The sequence below is a fragment of the Anopheles moucheti genome, chromosome 2, assembly GCF_943734755.1.
Source record: "Anopheles moucheti chromosome 2, idAnoMoucSN_F20_07, whole genome shotgun sequence".
In the NCBI taxonomy this organism is placed as follows: Eukaryota; Metazoa; Arthropoda; class Insecta; order Diptera; family Culicidae; genus Anopheles; species Anopheles moucheti.
Genome location: NC_069140.1, coordinates 57,360,174 through 57,380,889, shown reverse-complemented (window position 1 = coordinate 57,380,889; position 20,716 = coordinate 57,360,174). Strand labels below are relative to the sequence as shown.

General features: G+C 43.7%; 3 protein-coding genes across 5 annotated transcripts; 1 reads left to right on the top strand and 2 right to left on the bottom strand.

The window, feature by feature from the left end:
* Window positions 1-1,307: 1,307 nt before the first annotated feature.
* On the bottom strand, window positions 1,308-3,678 carry LOC128299820 (serine protease 7-like). The gene is made up of 5 exons (XM_053035932.1): window positions 3,445-3,678; window positions 2,723-3,365; window positions 2,357-2,559; window positions 1,943-2,283; window positions 1,308-1,866 (listed from the first exon to the last, which is right to left on the bottom strand). The coding sequence occupies exons 1-5, from the start codon at window positions 3,676-3,678 to the stop codon at window positions 1,308-1,310; spliced, it is 1,980 nt and encodes a 659-aa protein (XP_052891892.1).
* Window positions 3,679-4,875: 1,197 nt separating this feature from the next.
* LOC128310581 (uncharacterized) lies at window positions 4,876-6,863 on the top strand. The gene is made up of 2 exons (XM_053047262.1): window positions 4,876-5,012; window positions 5,099-6,863. The coding sequence occupies exons 1-2, from the start codon at window positions 4,876-4,878 to the stop codon at window positions 6,861-6,863; spliced, it is 1,902 nt and encodes a 633-aa protein (XP_052903222.1).
* A 172-nt stretch (window positions 6,864-7,035) lies between these two features.
* LOC128299815 (glycerol-3-phosphate acyltransferase 1, mitochondrial) lies at window positions 7,036-20,450 on the bottom strand. Of its 3 annotated transcripts, none has more exons than XM_053035919.1 (8): window positions 20,238-20,450; window positions 12,022-12,211; window positions 11,448-11,558; window positions 9,953-10,300; window positions 9,408-9,878; window positions 9,008-9,303; window positions 7,895-8,922; window positions 7,036-7,823 (listed from the first exon to the last, which is right to left on the bottom strand). In XM_053035919.1, the coding sequence occupies exons 2-8, from the start codon at window positions 12,199-12,201 to the stop codon at window positions 7,648-7,650; spliced, it is 2,610 nt and encodes an 869-aa protein (XP_052891879.1). In that variant the 5' UTR covers window positions 12,202-12,211; window positions 20,238-20,450; the 3' UTR covers window positions 7,036-7,647. The 3 variants fall into 3 exon arrangements, with proteins under 3 accessions (XP_052891879.1, XP_052891880.1, XP_052891878.1); XM_053035920.1 differs by having other exon boundaries at window positions 20,242-20,450; XM_053035918.1 differs by lacking the exon at window positions 20,238-20,450 and adding an exon at window positions 16,405-16,670.
* Between the last annotated feature and the right edge of the window lie 266 nt (window positions 20,451-20,716).

Below are 20,716 nucleotides of genomic sequence, written 5' to 3'. Positions count from 1 at the left end.
TACAACGCCATACAGACAGCTCAATATTGGAATACCGGCAGCGGTACCTACAACATCGGGTAGGGAATTGGGTATACCCAGCAAATGCAGACGAATGCAAACAGAGATAGAACTCAGTGCAATCACAGTCGCAGTTGAAGGAGCAGGTGAAACATTTTAAATGTTACTTTAGTTAACAGTACAAAAAATTGAACAACTTCAATAATTCCGTATTGTTAACTGTTCCTTGGTCAGTGGAGGTGCATCATGTCAATGGTTTAGTGCAAACGATTACCTTATATTTTAAGATGGTATTGTAAGACTTAACTGCACGATCGAAAAGGATAGTCATGGTCATGCTTATGGTTCAACCATCCCCTAGCCAAGATGATGGGATAAGGCATATCTTTTAATGGTAATTTATTGAATATCCCAACCGTTATCCCAAAATCTATACTATAAGTATAAAGAAAAATGTTTGAGGAAATACAGTTTTTACTGGAATATGATTTAATTAACACGAAACACAACACATACTAACAAATCACAACTTACGCGAGGCTGACGTACTGATCCTGCTAGCAGATCGCACCTTCCACGTAATCCAGATTTTTTCTATCTTGGGTTAAAGGTCAGCGCCGACAACAACAATGATGTTGAACTGGCTGCCAACCGGTTATTCCACAGTTTTAGGTGACTTCTCTACTCAAAACACCTGTCGCGATGTACGAAGTGGGGACCATTATAGTTCCTGTACTCACATACGCCTCTGAGACATAAGCAACATTGTGCAAAATAGACAAAACTCTCTTATCCGCGTTCGAGAGGATGATGCTCAGAAGGATTTTTGGGCACGTATGTGTGGAGATGCAATGATGCGCTCAATGAGCTGTATGACTAACTCACTGGTCACGTCATGAGAATGGCACAGGACTATCCAGCCCGTAGAGTTCTTTTAGGTTATCCACATGGACAAAGGAGGCGGCCATATTGAGATGGTGTCATAAGAAAAGAAGATACTTGAATCAAATTGCTCATCTAGTGCATGGTACCACTGTTCGAAATGAACATTCGTTAACATCTACCAGTTAGTGGCCAACTCGAAATTAAGTATCGATTGTGGAATTTGTCAAGGATTGTGGGAATTCTCCTGGTATGCATGACCCAGTGCCTAATTTAAGTACTTACCTCAATTAAGCAATTAAACCTATTTTTAAACAACTCCTCTCGACCGACAGTCCAGTCAAACTTTGAAGAATCATTTAGGAATAAAAGCTTATAATTTACTGGCCTTGGGACATAAAACCACAAAACGTTACATACTTAATTTAAGCCTTTATATTGTCCAATATCCATTGCATAAAGAATGAAACTCTCGAGCTTATCCCAGGGACACCTTGCGTACCACAGCGTGGTCCTGCCGAAATCACACCGTACTGCACAAACCGGAAATTATACTCCGGTACTTGCGCCTTCATCGGACCACCTGAATCACCCTCACAGTGCAGGGTGGCATTGCCAAATCCGGCACAAATCGCATAGCTGCTTAGACTGCAGGACACGGGTGGAATGCGCGCCTGCAACAGAACGGGACTAACTTCCAGCCGCTCGGTCAGACCCCAGCCGGTAATCCAGTACAACGTAGGATCGAACCCCATCAGACCGCTAGTAAACGGAAGGCATACGGGTGAGACGTCACCGGAACTAAAGTCGATCGTTCTGTTTAACCGCAGCAGACCAACGTCATGCCCCGAACGTACGATGCGTGTGAAATTCGGATGAAAGACAGCATCTTCCACCCCGTACCGTTGCATCGGTGCGGCACAAGTGTCCTCTTCACAGTCCGGGTCGGTGCGCGTATCAAACTCTCCGATTCGTACATATCGCCTGAAAGGACACAACAACCACACAGTGAGTGAGTCACGGTCTTTTGGTAGTGATTCTAACTATGATTACGACTTACATTCGCTCCATCTGGCCATCGATACAGTGAGCCGCTGTTAGAATATAGCGAACGTTGATGATCGTACCGGCACATTCCGAACTTTCCGTGCCGGTCGTGCTGGACATGTACACGATCATTGCCATCCAGGGATACTGAAACAGACGGGCCTGCTGCCCAAAGGCGATCTTATTGTTTGTGCCCGGAAGACCACAGTTGGAACGATCAAAGAGCGGTGCGTTAGGATGGTTGAGCAGACTGGCAGCGGCTGGAGCGACAGTAGTAGGTGCCGTAGTGGCCGGTGCAGCTGTGGTCGTGGTTTGAACGGCAGTTACATCACAGCAAACGTGATATCCAGTAGCCTAAAAAATATAGATTAGAATTTCGAATAGAACACTTATTTCCTTAGTGCGCATCATATTCGTCTTTACTTACCCCTTCCGGTGTGGTACAAATTGATCCTCTTAAAAAGCGTGCCTCGTCCGGCGTTGCCGATGTACCACGCGCAGATATTTGACGCAGTAACCTTGCAACTGGTGCACATTGGGCTAGCGGAACACAATACCCGGGCCGATTGACGATCGTTGTGCACGAGGATAGCTCCTCTCCTGCCCGTACGCCGAACTCAATCTGTGGCGCTGCGAACACAAACAGCAATTTTGATTGTATTGTACGCGCTGCTGCTTTCTGCAGCACACTGTACATCAGCTGGTACACACGTTGATAAGCCAAAATGTCACCCAGAGGTCACACTGGGGCTTGTCTCACGATTTTGTTTCGTGAAAGTGAAAGATTACTTACCCTCCTTAATGCGGTTCTGTGCACAGCACAAATAGTCCACCTGCTGCAGGTTCGTGTAGCACCAGTTTCGCCGAACGTACACATCCTTTTCATCGGACTCAATGAAATCTAAGCAGCGTTCCGACTCCGTACACATGCCCTCGAATCCCTCCTTTGTTTCGCATTCCTTGCCAGCCGCCTGGTCGAAGATGAGCAGCGATTCGGTGCAGCATAGTTGCGACTGATTGGCCACCGGGTCGCAACCAATCGTGAATGCTTCCAGCTCGGAGGCAATCGTATCCGGGTTGTCTACCATGGCACAGCGGGCCGGCGGTACACATTTGCCATCATCTCCAAACGGCGTTACGCAGGGTTGCCAGCTGACGCGCTTCGCCAGCACCCGGGTGCCGGCGGTCGTGGAGCTAGGGTAACGATCCGGATCACAGCACACAAATAACTGTCCCGCCTTGTCGTGGCAGAAGTTTTCGCGCAACAGTTTGTGTAGGCGACGATCGTAACGCTTCTGCAGTACCATGCTCCGACCGTAAACCGCTGGGCAGTCCTCCAGGGCCGCACACTCATCGGGGCACTGGTGAGCGTCATTCGCGACCAGCTCAGCCCGTCGCTCGGAGGCTATCTTCCCCGTACAGCACACATGCAACGTCTAGGGAGCATAGCAAACCGATAAATACAATGCTTCATTCAGAAAACAAAACAAAAATAGCTGTCCAAACCATACTTACACCGTCCTTGCCGTAGCTGCAAGCACGCTCGCTCAGAAATGCTTCGAACACATCCGCTGGACGGAATTGCAGCCGGAGAAGGTGTTGTTTGATTGCCGGACATTTGGCCACCGGAACGCACCGTCCTTGTTGCGGTTTGGCCGAACGTGTCTGGCATGGCCGATCACCGGCAGTTACCGACTCGCATCCAAGCACCACTACCACTAAAAACGCCTTCCAAAGAAGCGCCAACATCTTGCCGTACCTAAACGCTCGCATCAGTTCTAAGTTGCACGCAGCTCGACAACGACGCTACGACTAACACCGGCTAAAGAGCGAAACCGAGGACAACGTTCACAACCCATAACCTTCAAGAACGCTGCGGATTATCGCTCAACGGGCATCGCCGAATGATTGCGCACCGACCATACCAATTCCACCGCTTGCAATCTCTCTCGCTCGTCCCGGGTGACACACGCTCGAGGAAGAAAGAAGATCGAATTTCAAGATGAACGACATTCTTCTACTCGCTGTTCACCCTGCCACCTCCGCCTCCAATGTCTGATCGAATCGCTACAACCCCGGAACGGAGCAGCTCAACCGGATCGGCTTCCTCTCTGATATTCGACTTTTTTTTTATTATTCTGTGTGACGTCACCCTGTTCCGAACGAGTTGGTGGGGTTTGGATTTCCCAAACACCCCTGCTGACGGTTCAAAGCCATACGCCCCAATAACGATGGCCGTTTGCGATGTTCACGGTCGTACATTTACGATTCCTGGTTGGTGCTCTCTCGGAACGAGTTTCACGAGTCAACCAAACCGGAACCCTTTGCCGAAGATTGGTCTTAAAACGGAGGAACCTCTGTCGAGAACAGAATTGCATCCAAAACCAGCAGGTTGAAGATTTGTTTGGGGAGAACAAAGGATCGATACTCCAGGTTCAAGTTGAAGATCTCATGTTAATGTGTATATCGCAAAAATGCCACCAGTCTGCCTTGTGAGGAATGAAATGATACGACAAAGGTTTAGGAATGACGTATCTGATCCATCTCTAGAGATAAGATTTATCACCAAGATAGTTAATTACCATCACTTTGTTACCTATAACAGAGATTCAGAGTTATTCTAATCTCATTTACTTTACGGGACATTATTTAACGGCTAGAAATGATTAATGATTCCGCATGAATATTTTAAATCATTGATCCTTTTTCTGGGAAATGAACGATAAGACTACGTAGTGCAACACGATTAATTACTGACAACGAGATTTATTTACTTAATCCCCATTATAAAAGCCATTCCATTCGCCCTTTCAATCATTTTGAATGTTCATAATGAAGCAAAAGGAATTCGGTCGTCTGTTAGGGTTGCTGTATTTTGGAGTTTTTGGGACAAACGCATCGCTCGATGCATTACGCCACAGTGACTGTCACTCCAGGTCGGTATTGATGGAAACGCAAATTCTCGAGAACTACCTCACAAACCAGCACACCGTCACCGTGATAGAATCGAGTGCTGAAATTCCGATCGTGTCGCCATACTGTCTACAGAATCCGGTACCTTTGAATGCCTTCACACTACATCGGTAAGCAATGTTCGCTCTTCTCGTTCAGTCCCTTTGCCAGCCAGTGTGTTATTTTCATGATAACGAACACTCACGCGTTTTGTCAGTTTTCATCTATTTGTCCACCAATCGATGGAAAAGAACACCCAGCAGTTGGAGTACCGTACGAACGAATGCTTCGTGGGTTCCGGTCACATTGAGGAACTGCTAACGGAGCTGATTCCGTACCTTTCGCAGTATAATCCACGTGCAAAAGTGCTGCTCATAACACATGATTTGGATGATCAAGAGCTAGCAGAACTTTTTCATGTCGCCTGGTACAAGTATCGATTGCTGCAGATGATCGTATTGAACCACGGCAACGAGACTATAGAAAGCTGTGTATTTAATCCCTTCCAGAAGGGCCTTTCGTTGGATCTACAAAACATTCCAACGATTAAATCCGACTTGTACTGCAACCTGCTGGAGGAGGATGTGGCAGAACTGGAGATATACAATCGCGATTTGACTCGTTTCATTGACGATCGCGTAAATCATCTGCACGGATATCCTTTGAACATTGCGATGCACGTGAGCAACGGTTCGACTTCGGCGTACGACTGCATTTTGGGCACGGTTAGTTTCACTGATATCGATCAGGAAATTCTTTCCATTATGCAAAAACTCATGAACTTCAGTATGATTTTACACAAAAACGAGCTCGAGCTTTCGATCGGATATATCCATCCGAACGGAACACCTGTCGGTACGCTTGGATTAATCGAGAATAATCTGGTCGATTTGGCAGCTAACTCGCGCATCATTCACAATTACAATACGAAGAATTTGCTATACTTGCATTACATCTCCACGGAGCAACTTGTTTTCATAACGCCCCGAAACTTCTTCAAGAATCGCGACAAAACCCAAGTGTTTATTAATCCATTCAGCGTGGCATACATGCTAACAAATGTGCTACTATCTTTCGGTGTACCGATGATTATGTTTTTGCTTGAGTACGCCGCGTATAAACTCGACGTACCCAGAGAAAAGCGCAACTATTCGTTCGGTACCAAGGTGCTCAACCTCGTGGGTATAATCTACAACGTGTCAGTGAAATTGCCCCGTGCAGCCCGCAAGCGCTGGATTATCGTCGGACTACTGGTTTACAACATCGTATCGTATCCGATCTGGCAAGGTGTCACTATCCGCTACCTGCACCCCAGCAACCAGCAGGTGAATAACATCAACAGTTTAGAGGAGTTGATTGAAACGGACCTCGAGCTGAAGGTGTCACACTACCACGAGCATATCGTGCGCCACGAGGGACCACACTTTCAAAACCCAGTGTACAATGCACTTTCGAATCGATTGTCTACGAAAAATACATCCTCCTTGCGCGATTCCATTGAGCAGATCATAATCCACCGCAATTCTGCACTGCTTATCGCTGACGAATACGTGCCGCTCGTTTTGGCAGGAAATTACAAGTGGATACCGGGTAAGCCGGATGCCATATGGCCTATTCAAAGACCGGTCTATGAGTTTTACAAATCAATGGCCGTTCCAAAAACGTCGCCATTTGTTGGTTCGTTCAATGGGATTATACTGCACTGTGTCGAGGCCGGTATGAACGATCGGTTCATGCATCAGCTTGAGACGGTGGTGCAGTTGATGAAAATTAGACGCATCCGGGAGCATCCTTCGGTTCCCGATTACATTGTGTTCAATATGGAGCATTTGCAGCCATTGTTTGTTTTCTACTTCGCGATGCTATTGCTATCGAGTGGCATTTTCTTAATAGAACTCATAGTTAAGCGCATAGAACGGGCACGTTCATCGCAAATTATACAACCTGTGCAAAAATACGTACCGTTTGAATTTATCCTTTGAATGTATATTACTAGAAGAAGCCTTCAACTGTACCAGGATAGTCATTCCTACATTAAGACCGGTGTCGCTAATAAACTACTTCACCAACCCACCCGTATTTATACCGAACAATATTATCATATTGTTTTCGGACCTATGGAGACATGATCACGGCGTATTATCGACTATGCACTTCATATAAGAATCATTTTATATATTTCATGCAGCTCATGTCTAATCAATTTCGTTCTATAATCGAATAAACTTCTCACAATACCCGCATGTGATTTTTCGTTTAGTTTCGTACCTTCACTAGTTGGTATTGTACCGTGTGAACAGAAATTCACATGATCCAACCTGATATGAATTGCATGTTGTTCATTTTTAATACAAGTCTACGAATAATAAGAAACATCTCTACTTCACTGGAAATTATGATGTCCATATGCAGTTGATTGAGCAATTATGACGCATGTGTTACTAGACTAAAAACAAAAACAACAATATTCTTTGTCATAACTATCGTATATCGTACAGGCAACGTCGTATCCTATGCCCGCCAATTACATTTTGGACTGTAATTTTCTTTTGTGCTTTCAGCATAAATTTCGGAGGAGTACAAACAGTCTTTTGAGGTTTCAAAATCAAATCACAAACCTTGCTTATCGTTTTTCCTCCTAGCTTGTTTGTCTTAGACTAACGCGCATTACATGTATGCTATGCTGCAACCGCTTGTTTTACTAAACGATTGTAGGTTTGGTATCGTCAGGATTATTATAATGCAACGATCACTTCCCGTCGCTTTCTAGACCGGTACGAAAATGTGCACCTGTTGTACTATGTTCTGCAGCTCCGTCATTGTATCGAAGGGTGCTTGTAGCGAAACCAACCTTACGCCGTTGTTGTTTGTAATCTCGATATACGATCGCTTCTCGAACACCTTTAGGCAGTTTCGTACAGTGTCCGTGGATATGCTTTCACCTGCAATGATGTGAATAAACAGAATTTTAAGAAAAATGCCATAGCTTTAGTATTACTCAACTGATACAAACCGTATTTACAGTCTCCTAGCTCAACACGTGTGCTAATTTCTTTGATGCACAGGCGAATAAATTCCGATTCCACTATAGAATTACCATCAAGCAACTGATGCAATGATGATGCCACTGCCGAGTATGTACTACTAAAAGGAGCCAGGACCGATTGCAGTACAAGCCGATCACAATGCTTTTCTGCAGGGAAGTGTATTCGTATGTCATCATCCTCCATTCCAAATTTACCGCCTGAGATGGACACATGTTGCTCATCGAAATAATCATCCAGTTCTTCGTCATCAACATCCAATCCATCGCACTCCAAATTATGTGCCAGTTTCCGAGCCATCGCTTGTTCCTCGGTGAACTCCACTTCCGGTTGCAACAGAATCTCCCGAATGCAAAGGTCATTCAGTGTGTTCTCAATAACTGTTTCGAGCTTCTGACACGGTTTGCATAGGATGAACTCGTACATCAGCAGCTCGGCAAACTCCATACACATCTCTAACAACGCGCGTCTCCCGATCGTCACCTCTTCCACGTGATCGTGTCGATCGATGTTCGCTTTACGTTCAGTTTCACGCTTCAATAAACTTGCACACGTAACCACGATCGATTCTAGCGCAAAGTGAGGTAGAAGGCAGTTCGAATAGTAAGACAGTTCGATCACGTTAGGAATCATAACAACCGGTTTGATAAACAATTGCCCATTGCGCATTTCCTTGCTCACGAGGCCAGGGCCGAGTAAATCTGTCGCATAGCGTATTACGTCTTCCGAGGCACCCGTAAAACCGAGATCTCGTACGCCATTCAACACGGCACGTAGCTCATCAAGAGCCTCTACCAGAATCGAAAGCGGTGCTCCATCTCGGAAACGGTTCAAAAGGAGGAATGCTAGAGCATTTGTGGTCATGACGGATGTGGCACGAGCACTGTCGTATACCACATGCCGTGCAATGTTGTCGATCAGCTGACGTTGATCCTGCTCTTCCTGCACCACATCCGTACCGAACAGAGAGGAGGAAGATGGTTTGTGCTGCAATCGTCTGAAAACAAATAACATTCCAAAAAGATCAATAGTAACAAATGACAGACGAAAACCTCGATTTCGATTATGCAAATAATACTTACCGCATCTCTGGTGTGTAATTGTGCGCAGTGTCGGATTTACGTAACGATTTTACTAGCTCGCTTAGCGAGAACGGCTCATTGAAATCGATTCTCATCAGCCCGTAACGGGCTTTTAGTACCTTCATGATAGCAGACGCGGCCGAAGCAAAGCTTTCCGGAATTTTCTTCTGACCTAGCTGCTCGCGGACAAAATTGCCATCGACCAACTTTTCGTAATTGATCGATACTGGAACAAGTAATGCGTCCGAGATACTTTTATCATTGAACGCGTCAACAATCACTGACAGAATGCCGCTCTAGGTACGAAAAATTAAGAAAAGAAAAATGTTATCCAATTATGGAAAGATTTCATTGTACTCAAATAATTCTGCAGCACATCAGTAATCACCAGTAACCTTACCTTTGGCATACAAGGTTTGCCCGTGCGGGTGCGACCACCTTCGATGAAAAATTCTACATTATGACCAGCCGTCAAACACTTCTGTAAGTAGGTGTGCAGTATAGCTCGGTACACGTGATCCTTTTTGCCAGTTAATGGGTCGATCTTGCGCTTAATGAAGAACGCTCCATCATATCGAAGAATGCTACCGAACACGGGAATGCGAAGGTTGTCCCCACCGGCTACCAGCGGACATTTAATATCGTTGTTCAGCAGAATAAAGCTCACCATTATATAGTCGAGATGGCTGCGATGGAGTGGTAAGAAGATTAGCGGCACGCCCGGATGTTTCGCGATGGCGCGTTTTATCATCTCCACCTGCGCTGGATGGGCAACCACGCCAGACATAAAGCATGGCAGTATTTTATACAGCACCCACGAGGTAATGCGCAACACGAAGTCTGATATCTTCGACCCCATACCGATCAGGATCTAATGGAAGTGTGAAAAGAAAAAATATAATTAATAAACCATTATAATTTATGTAGTGTCCGCGTAGCACTTACCTTTATCGCTCTCGTTTCATGAATTTGAAGCATCTTCATGTAAAAGCTATCTTCGTCGAAGCTTTCATCATTTTCCGCAACACCCAGCTCTGCTCGTTTGTCATTAATGGATTCCTTTGCGGCCATATCCAGGGCCTCCTGCACTCGTTCATCGGGCAAAACGGCACCAGCTACCTGTGGGTACGGAAAGCGGCGGACACGGGTCGCCTGAGCCAGATGCGGGCACCAAACTCCCCAGTCGAAGGATCCTGGATTGTTGACACGAGCATACTGCTCACCAGCATGCGTGGTTACGCGCAGAATATCTATCGCATGACGACGCCGATCGTCCGCACTGAGCTGAGGGCACTGTTGAGATATTCCGTCATGTCGGTAATAGGATCAAGAAAACAAAACGATTCACAGATTAGTATCAGTTCATGCGGTTGCATAGCATGAGCAGCATGATGATAACACCGTTGCGCACCCAAACGTGATCGAGTTGATAGATGCGACGTTGGCATCCGCTACCAACACTTGCGTCGGTTCCAGGACGGTTAGATAACGATAACCAGCCTCCCGTTGCCCACATTGTTCATTTTTACACCAAGTTGTACACTTCGTTTCTAACAAGTTACTACCTTATGATGAAATTACAAAAACCAACTTTACATGTACAGCCAAACAATTTTGCATTATGACAAACATTAGGTGATCTACAACTGAATAATTTTGACAGTCTGGGGTTACGCTCCCCGTGTTTCAACAGGGTAAAAATAGAATTTCAACCTGTGACAATCGCGAGCGATGCTATTTGACTGGCAAAGTAAACGTTCCGGAGTTCTCTCAGCTTCTTGGATGATGACTACCTTCATCATCATCATCATCATCATCGTCATCGTCGTAGAAACGTTCGTCATATTGTGAGATGGTGCGAGAGAAACGAGATCATGTAATGCGCGTGTATTATTGCATGCGAGCGAAAACCGTCGCGTGAGCCATTGATATGCAAATTTATTTACATCAAAAAATGTACATGACAAGCATTTACTCGATCATTTAGTTTACATATTGCGAGCTGTAAAAGCAGTTGCTTGAAAGTGAACATGATTTAATCTCTGCTTTCTCATTGATATTCATGCATGTTTTACTTTAAAATAACAGTTCAGTTGCATTAAGAGATATTTCAAATTTGACCAGAAATTCAATATTTCATTCATGGGAAGTGCGACTATAGCTAAACCTAATACGATTCTTCCACCGCATACCAGTAAGTAAGAGTGGATTAACAAAGCATTGCGCAATTGTTGACAAATAAATGCTATTAGAGTGAAGCATTAATCAAACCTGCTGAGTTAGTGATAGCAAATAAGTTACACTTAGTACAATTAATGTGCAAGGTTATTAAACAAACAAAACAGGATGTTCATTGGTAACTAGGAACCAGAAGATCAGTGCGTATGGTGTATGTGATTCGGAAATGATGAGCTTATGATATTTACGCTAACAAACTTACGCTTTCTGTCGGAGAGCAGTGTGGGCATGCCATGCCTGGAATTGGTTTTAATTCTGGTTGTACGTGCGTTATCGGCATTTCCTTTATGTGGAAGAGACTTTGCTGTCGCACCTGCGGCGTCGAACGTTGAGACGAAACATAAATACGTCCATTTTGAAAATTAATCCAGCATACCAGGATCGCAAATGGTCGTAATTTGTTTTGCAGCAGGTTGAGTATCGATGAATTACAGTTTTTTTTTTGTGGGGACGTGTATTGTACATGATATAAAGTGCATATACATGGAGAGTGTGTTTTGACAATAATTCCGTAGGTTCAGCGATGGATTGCAATTTAGAACAAAAAGAAATAAAATCATAAATAATAAAAAAAAAAGAAATCAAACAATAAATTCCAGCACCATAGACAGTTTGCGCGGAAAAGAAATAAATTATACTAAAGTTATTTACAAACCCAAAATTCCAACAGATACATAATAAAGCGGCACACTGATAGATCTTATCAGATTAGTTACACCGAGAGCGTGTCAGTTCAGTAGCTTCGATTGCAATTTTTTAATTGTTCTTTTACATACCTGTCGATCAATGTCTGCATTTAACTCACGCTGCCGTCTTCCAGCCTCGCCGAAACGCTTAAGCATGGAGTAGGTCGAAAAACCACCATTTTGTTGGGTTTCCGTTCCCGGCCCAAACATGCTCGGTAACCGGAACGACCCATATGCTTCCTGAACGCGGTTCGATATGATATCAACCATATCGATTGCTCTGTAACAAAAAAGAAAAACACATTATATAGACAATTGCTTCAAATATTGAACTGTAAACATAATATTAATATCTACCACAGGCAGACCCATACGGTACAGCCTCTTTTCAATAGAAGGTGTAATCTGTTTAACTGCGCAAAATATCGAAGTCTAACATAAAAAATAATTATTATCGAGATATTTGGGCTTCGAAAGGTGTGTAAATAATAATAATCTAACAGCCGCATATTTTGGAAAACTCCCTGTTGGAATACAAAGTTCCATGCCATTTGAATTAAGATTTCGTACGCCTGGAGTATAATGGGTTACATTTCTCGAGTACAATAGCAATTAAAAAGAACGCAATAACCTGTGTATAACTCATATAAACCTATCTTTAATGTGAAGCCACTTAAAAACAAATTATCGCTATCTTTTCTAATAAATAATAGAAGCCAGGAGCGTAAGTAATAAACAGATAAAAAAAAAAACAATTTACCCAATCCAAACAACAGTTACATCAAGTACTGATAATCCCCACCGCCCCACTTGCCATGTGGGCTCAATGGGCTGGGAACTAAGTATTCTGTGATCCTTTTATTTTTATACTCCTAGTTAATCTGGGCAACATGAACTTTGTACGACAGTCCCCAACCGCCCCAAGTATTGAACAGTCGTTCACACACACACAATCCGCTTTTGCGCTCCGTTTCTCATCAACCAGTTCCGATAAACATCGGAAAATAAGTCATCATCTAATCAAGGTCCAAAGTCAACCAAATCGTTCCATCAAGCTGCTTTAGGCTAATGACCTGTGTGGCAAGTACTTAGTCGCCATGGCGATACAACCAACCACATAAAACCAAAGATAATAAATGCAACTCATTACAGTCAAATCCACCAGCAAACATGTTTGATTAACAAACAAATTGATAATGTTCCCGGGAAGTGTCAAGGTCGAAGGGCTAAGATCAGATCAGACCAACACGAAGAAATGGATATTTAAAGCGAACAATTCAATAGCAGATAACGATTCTGTTTTGTTTTGCAGGATGGATCAATATTTGTTATAGGCAGGGACTGAGCGGATGGTAGCAACAAGCAAATAATCATATTTATGGTTATCGTTCACACAACAAGTCTCCGTCGCAGTACATATATCAGACTCGGTCGCAGAAGGTATATTAGGAAAGGGAAGATCGTAGTACTGAAGGTACTAACACCTTTACAAAAAAAAAATCCCTCTTCACCTTACTCTCCTTAACTCTACCGCCTATGGGGTGATGATTCTCTCACATGTCTCCAATTGTTTGCGGAACGAACAGGGAAAGAGGCAAACCAGCCGTTTGGCGGTTGCAATGCAATCAACAACCAATCAATCGATTTTCCCATACGTACTTATCAAAATTGCTCAACTAATCTTACAAAGCGTTGTTTCGATGCAACGGTTTCTGCACCAGTCGGTCAACAACATTAAAACCTCACCCTAAACGTTTTGCTAATAGATAAAACATCCAGTGTTATGGTCGTGCATGATTAAATTTCCCTTTAAATCATTTTCCACCGTGCATGCAACAAACTTAACGTAACGTTATCAACCACACTCGCCGCCCTTTTTGCGTTCAAACGGGCTCAACGGTTCAAAGGGTGGTTCACCTGTTTGTGCCTCGGAGCGTGCGTTAATTTGACCCTACATGACGGGAAGAAAATGCCCAACCAATCGTGGGTTGGCGTAGTTGCGTTTTCTATTGCCACCGGCGTCCTTGACACTCTGTACGCAATGGCGCAAAGTGTGCAACGAAACGTTACGAACGAAACAGAATCACAAACCACCACACAAGCTAAGCAAAGAACGTCGACTGATCAACGAGCAAAACGAGTTTGATCTTACTGGGTAAACACAGACGTGGTAGTACATCTTCCATTGTTAGCATTTATGAGCTTGTTGCAATCGTGCGGGCGTCGATAATAAAGATTTTGCACTATCAACACCGGCTAATACATTTGCGCAGTAGACGATTTCATTTGTTCTGATTCTGACCAATCACTTCCACGTTTTGTAATAGTAGCGCGCATCAAATGTAAATGGCGGCCAGTTCGGTGTCATCCACTGCAAGCCTCATTAATGGAATCAAGTTAATAAAAGCATCTTACTACACTATTTGAAGAAGCTATAGCAAGGTGGATACACAGTTTCACTGTTGCGTAAAATGCGTATCGAATAATTGGCCACTACAACTACAATGGAGGACAATTGTTCGCAATGCAATTTTATGAAAGAAACATTGGTAGTAGTAATAGACAACTTTGTACTGCAACAATATTAAATCTCTCGAACGTAGTTAATAGACACATAATGTGAATATTTTATTTTCGTTATTAATAAATTACGCTTATGTTTTAAACATATAAACAAATATGAAGCAAGCATTCGAACTAATTATTATGATGTTTTCCTAACAAGTCATATGAGTAGGGTGCGTAATTCCTTTTTCCGCATAATATTATGACACTTATCGCCACTGTACACTGCACTGAGTGAAATAAAGACTACACTTTTGAACAAACAGTATTGTGTGTGGGTGAACGAAATGAGACAAAAAGATATTGCAAACCATAACAACAAAGAACGCTAAATGCAAATGCGAAATGCAGATAGAAAGTTCCTTCTGTTCGCTTTCACGCAGCTGTGACAACTGTGGAAATACGCGCTCACGTATTTTTTAAGACGTTCACTGAAAGTGACAGAGAATTAAATCGAACAAAGCTTGATAGGGATGGCTAATGTTCGATTCCAAACGGCAGTGCAAATTGTAGTTCAAAACAGAAGCAGATCACAATTTTGTTCGAAACGCATGAAACGCACTGTCAAAACTTACATTGTAACAGAAACGATTTGTTTCGTTTGTTTCCTTTTTGCCTGACGCAACATTTAAGGAATTTAATGCTCTACAGCAGACGGATATGTTCTCGGCAGGCGGCCAGGAAATGTTGATAATGTTCGAATCTGCGTTTAGTGTTGGATATGTTATTGACAGATCGGTTCAATGTTATTCCGCGACGCCGGTTATTCCAGCTTCTTGATTTACAAACGCTGGACGGTATGGACGATCATTCCATTATACAAGGCACTCTCTATTAGCGCCTCAATGCATACGCGCACACTACAAGTGTCTTTGAAGGTTTTTGTGTACACATACATGCCAACATGTATGGCATCATAATGCCCTTTACAATTGAAGCACTTGAGTGTTTAAATTTTTGCACTCCTTCACACAAACCACGTATTCAAATTGAAATCCATTTCGTGACGCGGTTAAGTGAATTATTCAAATTCACACACAATGTCTGGTTCCTCCGTCCATTCAGAAGAGCCCCGATTAATCACAACCGAACCACCTATCGCAGAGCTTGAGGATCCAACGTGCGTAATACCAATAAAACGACCGATCTGAAATGCCATGGCACAGCTAGAAGCCAAACAGATTGCCCGGAACGGCAACAGCACGCACGTAACAGCAGCAGTCGCTTTTGACTGAAACCAATGTCACCGATACACTCGCAGCGCACCGGAATGCACGTCTCTTCATTGGTTTTACCTTCGGGTGTGTCGAATGAACGCGCGCATCGCTTCCAAATACTGCGTTCGACGTTTAAATGTACTCCCATAAAACGAAGATTCGAACTTGACACGTTCCAACTCACTCGTACTTCCGGAATTCGATCACCCACAACCGGCGGTCGTCTGGGTATTTCTACTACCAGCGGCAAATCTTCCGTTGCCATTGGTTTGCCGTTTGCCAATCTGTTTTACAGGATCTGCAAGGTTTCCAATCAATCAATAAGATTGCCGGGATCGCTACCAACCAATCGATCGAGTGATCACTTTTCGGAGCGCGAAAACTCGTAGTAAGAAAAAAGACACACTGACTGCGGTGATCCCCACAAACGTACACACCGCTAGGACTCACAAGCAAACGGAAGAGGTACACCGAAAGGTCAATTCACACTATCAGAGCAACTGTTGATAACGAAGATCAGTACCGTTGACTCGTTCCGCCGATCTGGAGCGTGATCAGTGCAGAAAATAACAACATCAATGCTTCCACAATACAAATCAATCATTTTCATGATCACTGTGTTGAACGCATGATCGCACCACCATCCATGATCATGTCTGGTTACATGTGTCTCACGAAGACAGATCCTTACCGTTCCTTGTTGAAGAAGTATCCAATGATGCAAAGGAATAGCAGCACCTCCAAAATTCCCAGCATTTTGATGTGCTTTCAAGGTTTACCGCATCCAACAATATGAATAAACACTGTTCGTCCTCCTTATCAATTTGGTCGTAAATAAGGGCGGTTCCGTGCAACGCTTCTTGACAGCGCAAGGACCAATGTCCTGTGTTACCCTTTTACGCTCTGATTAAGCTATACGGCATGCACTTTTACAGCTTACAAACAATTGTAAATCATCACTTTTCAAATACAATACAAAACAACACTGTGACGGTGCATGTCCTGCGACAGGACTCCGCGAGGCCTTGGTGAAAACACTCTCACTGGCACAGTGGAACGCGAACAGAGTTGTTACTGTTTTCCTTTCACTTTTTAGCCCGCTACCATCCGAGCATGACGTTATTGTCGAAATGCTTGCCAATACAATGGCAACGAAGATAGTACAGAATCGTTTTTGGCACCGGTTCAAAAACGAAAACCAAATGAAACAAAAACGCCGTATACAGAAATACCGCAATTACGAGTCTTTGATACTCGCGGCTACTGAACACGTCTCGCGTGATCAATGCTGGCCCCCATCAATGGATGTACTTCGTCGGGATTGATCAACCTTCGATACACGAACATCCGAGTGTCGGCTACACTCTGCTCCTATTCGACAAATTGTATCAAAAGGTTCAAATGATGGATGCTGCTCTATTCTTTCCACCACGGGTATGCATCTAACTGGGACAGCGATGCTTCCAGCTTCACCACTTTCACCACGTCCAGTCCAGCCACTGTAGAGTACGCAGCCAAGAACACTGGCAAGTCGCACGCACTTGCACGAACGTCGGGAACGTAATCACTAATCAAGAAACCAACTATCTGTCCCCGGTCGCGCACGCTGATGCCATTCGTCTAACCATATCCGACGACGATAGAGAAGCTATCGAGTGACTGCCGGCACCGAGCACCGTTCGCGATGATTTTGTTCGTCCACAATCGCGCATTCGCACGCTCCCATGCCCGCGTGTTACCCTCCCGCATACCGTGAGCCCCCGTCAGAAGGTTTTGATTCTGAGGCTTTCAGGCGGAAGATTACACGCCATCGCACGCACACTCTCGAAGCACCCTGGCTGCACTACAGCATTCACAACATTCCCCCCATGCTTCCCTCTGGCGCGGATGGCAAAGTTTCGCGAGCCGCGCAATTCATTCGCAGTTGGCCAACACAACAAGACCACACTCTACACACAGTATGCTCGAACGCCGATCGGTGTGCGTTCCGGCGATGTATTAGCAGCAGGTTGACTGATAACCCGTGCGCACATTGGATCCGTCGACGGTACTACCCCTGCTGACACAACGATCCGCTTTAAACGTCGGTGGCAATAGGGGGGAAAAAGGGGTGGGGTGGGCAAATGGTTCGGTATGGGACAATGTACTCCAAGTACACCAAGAGTACTAATGCCACAGCACACTCAGCATTGCCCGGGAACGTCTTCGTTGTCGTCTTTGTTCGCATTTGTCGCAAACAAAAAAACCCAACAACACATCAACCCTGATAAGAACAAATGGAGCCTCGAATACCCTTTGCAAATAGAAGCAGAAAGAACTACTTGAAGTGGTCAGCACTACCAGAATATGTAAAAAAAAAAATACAAAAAATGATCAATCAATATCATCTCTGCAGCTTACAGCAATTGGATCAAATTCATGTAAATTATTCATGTAGACGTTACATATTTACACGCATCTGTACAAGCCAAAAAAGTCAAGCAAAAACCCACTTTGTCACTATTCGATGCCGGTGTCAATATGTATTTGAAAGAAATAAAGAAACCTGGCAAAGCCCGGTTTGGAAGTGAAGAGTTCAGTCCGAACAAAATAACATTGTAAATATTACTGTTACGTCTTTGTGATGCGTATGCAAGAAACAAAACAATCTCATCGGCGATGCACGAACTGGTAACACTTTCATCTTGCGAGCGTAACGCTGACCAGCCTCAATAGTTGGTATCGTGTCCTAGAGAACCGTTTAAAAGAGCGATAAATACAAAGAACTTAATAACCAAGCACACTGGCAACAAACTTATTTAATAAGCTGCAGTTCATCAAACATCATCTTCTATAATGTTAAATGAGCCAGGATTGCAGCTTTTTAAGATAAGTATTTTCTGCTGAATAATACGGCATCTAGTCATATCCACCACTATCGATAGTTCAATTTTGGCAAACTATGTCGATCATACGACATATGGCCGTCGTAATGGAAATAAATCTCTAATCGTTTCTAAGAAAAAGCCTAATGCTGAAATACATACAAATATAGAGGGAAACATATTGTCCTTCTCGTTGGAAAAATCCAAACGACTTTAGACAATACATGACATAAAGCGCGATAGAAAACAAAATAATTTGCCAAGCAACAGACGCAACCTTGACTGATAATACGTCTACAAATGATAGATTTAATTCGCACGAAATCCTCTAAATTCCGCCACACTCAACCGAATCTAGGGTTTGCTTATCACCATCCCAAACGCGCACACTTCCGATGGATGTTCAAAGTCCAGTTTGCCCTTTTGCAAAGGCACCAGAAGTTCAATATGTCAGGGCACATGGGGGTTAGCAGGGGTTAGTCGTAACCCATCAACGCGCTACAAATCCCAAGATCGTCAAAGCTGCTTTATCAAACAATTTGATTAGATAAGACTCGGGAGCTGAGCGACTCTAAAGACACGCGTAGGCGTTTAACGTCCAAATAAAAATTAGCCACAAAATTCAATGAAATCACCTAGATCAAACCATCGACATGCGAAAGCGCTCTGCTTCATCGCACCTACGGATTGACCTCCAGTCCGTCCCAGATAAGGTTTCCGCAGCCGCATGCGGACTGATACGTGACGTAAATGGGATGCTACTATCTCCGGCCTATAGCTGACACGGAGTAAACCGAAGGCTCGATCTAATGAACGCGATCAATTGTATGTTTGCCGGTCGGTCGTAACACGAATGGAGAACAGTACGACGCGTGCTTGCTCACTGATACGCCATCGCAACGACTTTCGCGGTGGCGTGATGCTAGAACACATGCATAATCGTCTGCTTGAGCATGGTTTAGTGTGAATGCGCACCGTTTGGCAACGGCTATGTAAACAATTTCAGCTTCTTTTAGAGTTGAAATTGATGACGACGCCGACCTGGTCGGCTTTCACCGGAACGACAACCACCGATCAGTAGAGCAAGTTGAACGTCATAAAGGTGTGTGGGAAAAGCTAGCAAATGGTACTATTTTGGCTTGCACGGACAATCATCCAAATTAGGTACACCTAGAATGAAAAAAGACCAGCTTTTTTGAGCGCGAACCACATTATAGCGCGCTATAAGTAATGCTTACTAATTATGCAACTCACTTGTTTTATTGAATCATCCTCATCCTCGCACATGGTATTTTGCAATATGTGTAGGCGTAAAACTACACTATCGAGTGCTCTGGATTTGTATCCTGGTTTTGTGTGAATATATTTTTCAATTTTTAGAGCTCATATACCTAGACATAGCACTTTCGGCGAAACGGAAGAAAAATTTTCTCTTTGGAATATTATTAAACAAGCGCACTGAAAGGCACCGGGGATCAAATCACAACGCCGCCTTTGCCGCTTGATAAGGCTTGTTTACATCTTTCGCTTGGTATAGCATATCAATACACCGGGGCAGTGAGTTACAGTTTATAATATGTTTCAACCAAAATCACAGATAGGACAATAATACGTTGCGTTTACCGTTACATTTCGAACTTATAAAACAATAAAAGCTTACCTACCAATAACGTTTTATGCAAAACTGAAACAAAGCCACCTAACTGTGAACACTTGTTTTGTTAATGAAATTGTTGCTTTAGCTGCTGATCCTAAATAAACTGAACTGCTGTAAACCACAGCAAACGACGTAAAATTTCACCGAACACAGTTTACTGATGAATTCATCCGAATTTCTTTTAATTTGCCACGTTTTGGGTACTGATGAGCGGATGTGTTTTCACCGAAATAATTAGAAACATCGTTTAACGAAGCTGTCAAAATCCCCCAATATTGACGAACCAAACGTCACACGCGTATCCGACTTTTGACGAAAGATGTCAAAAGATTGTGTGCATGGGTGAATTGAAATGTTCCTAGCCCGTTGCAATTCGGACTCGTAGGAATGTTAGAAATTATGCTATTCTTCAAGATATCAAAGAATACTTTTAAAAAATAACATCCATTGCAGTCTTTATCATGTTAACATCGTGTATAATC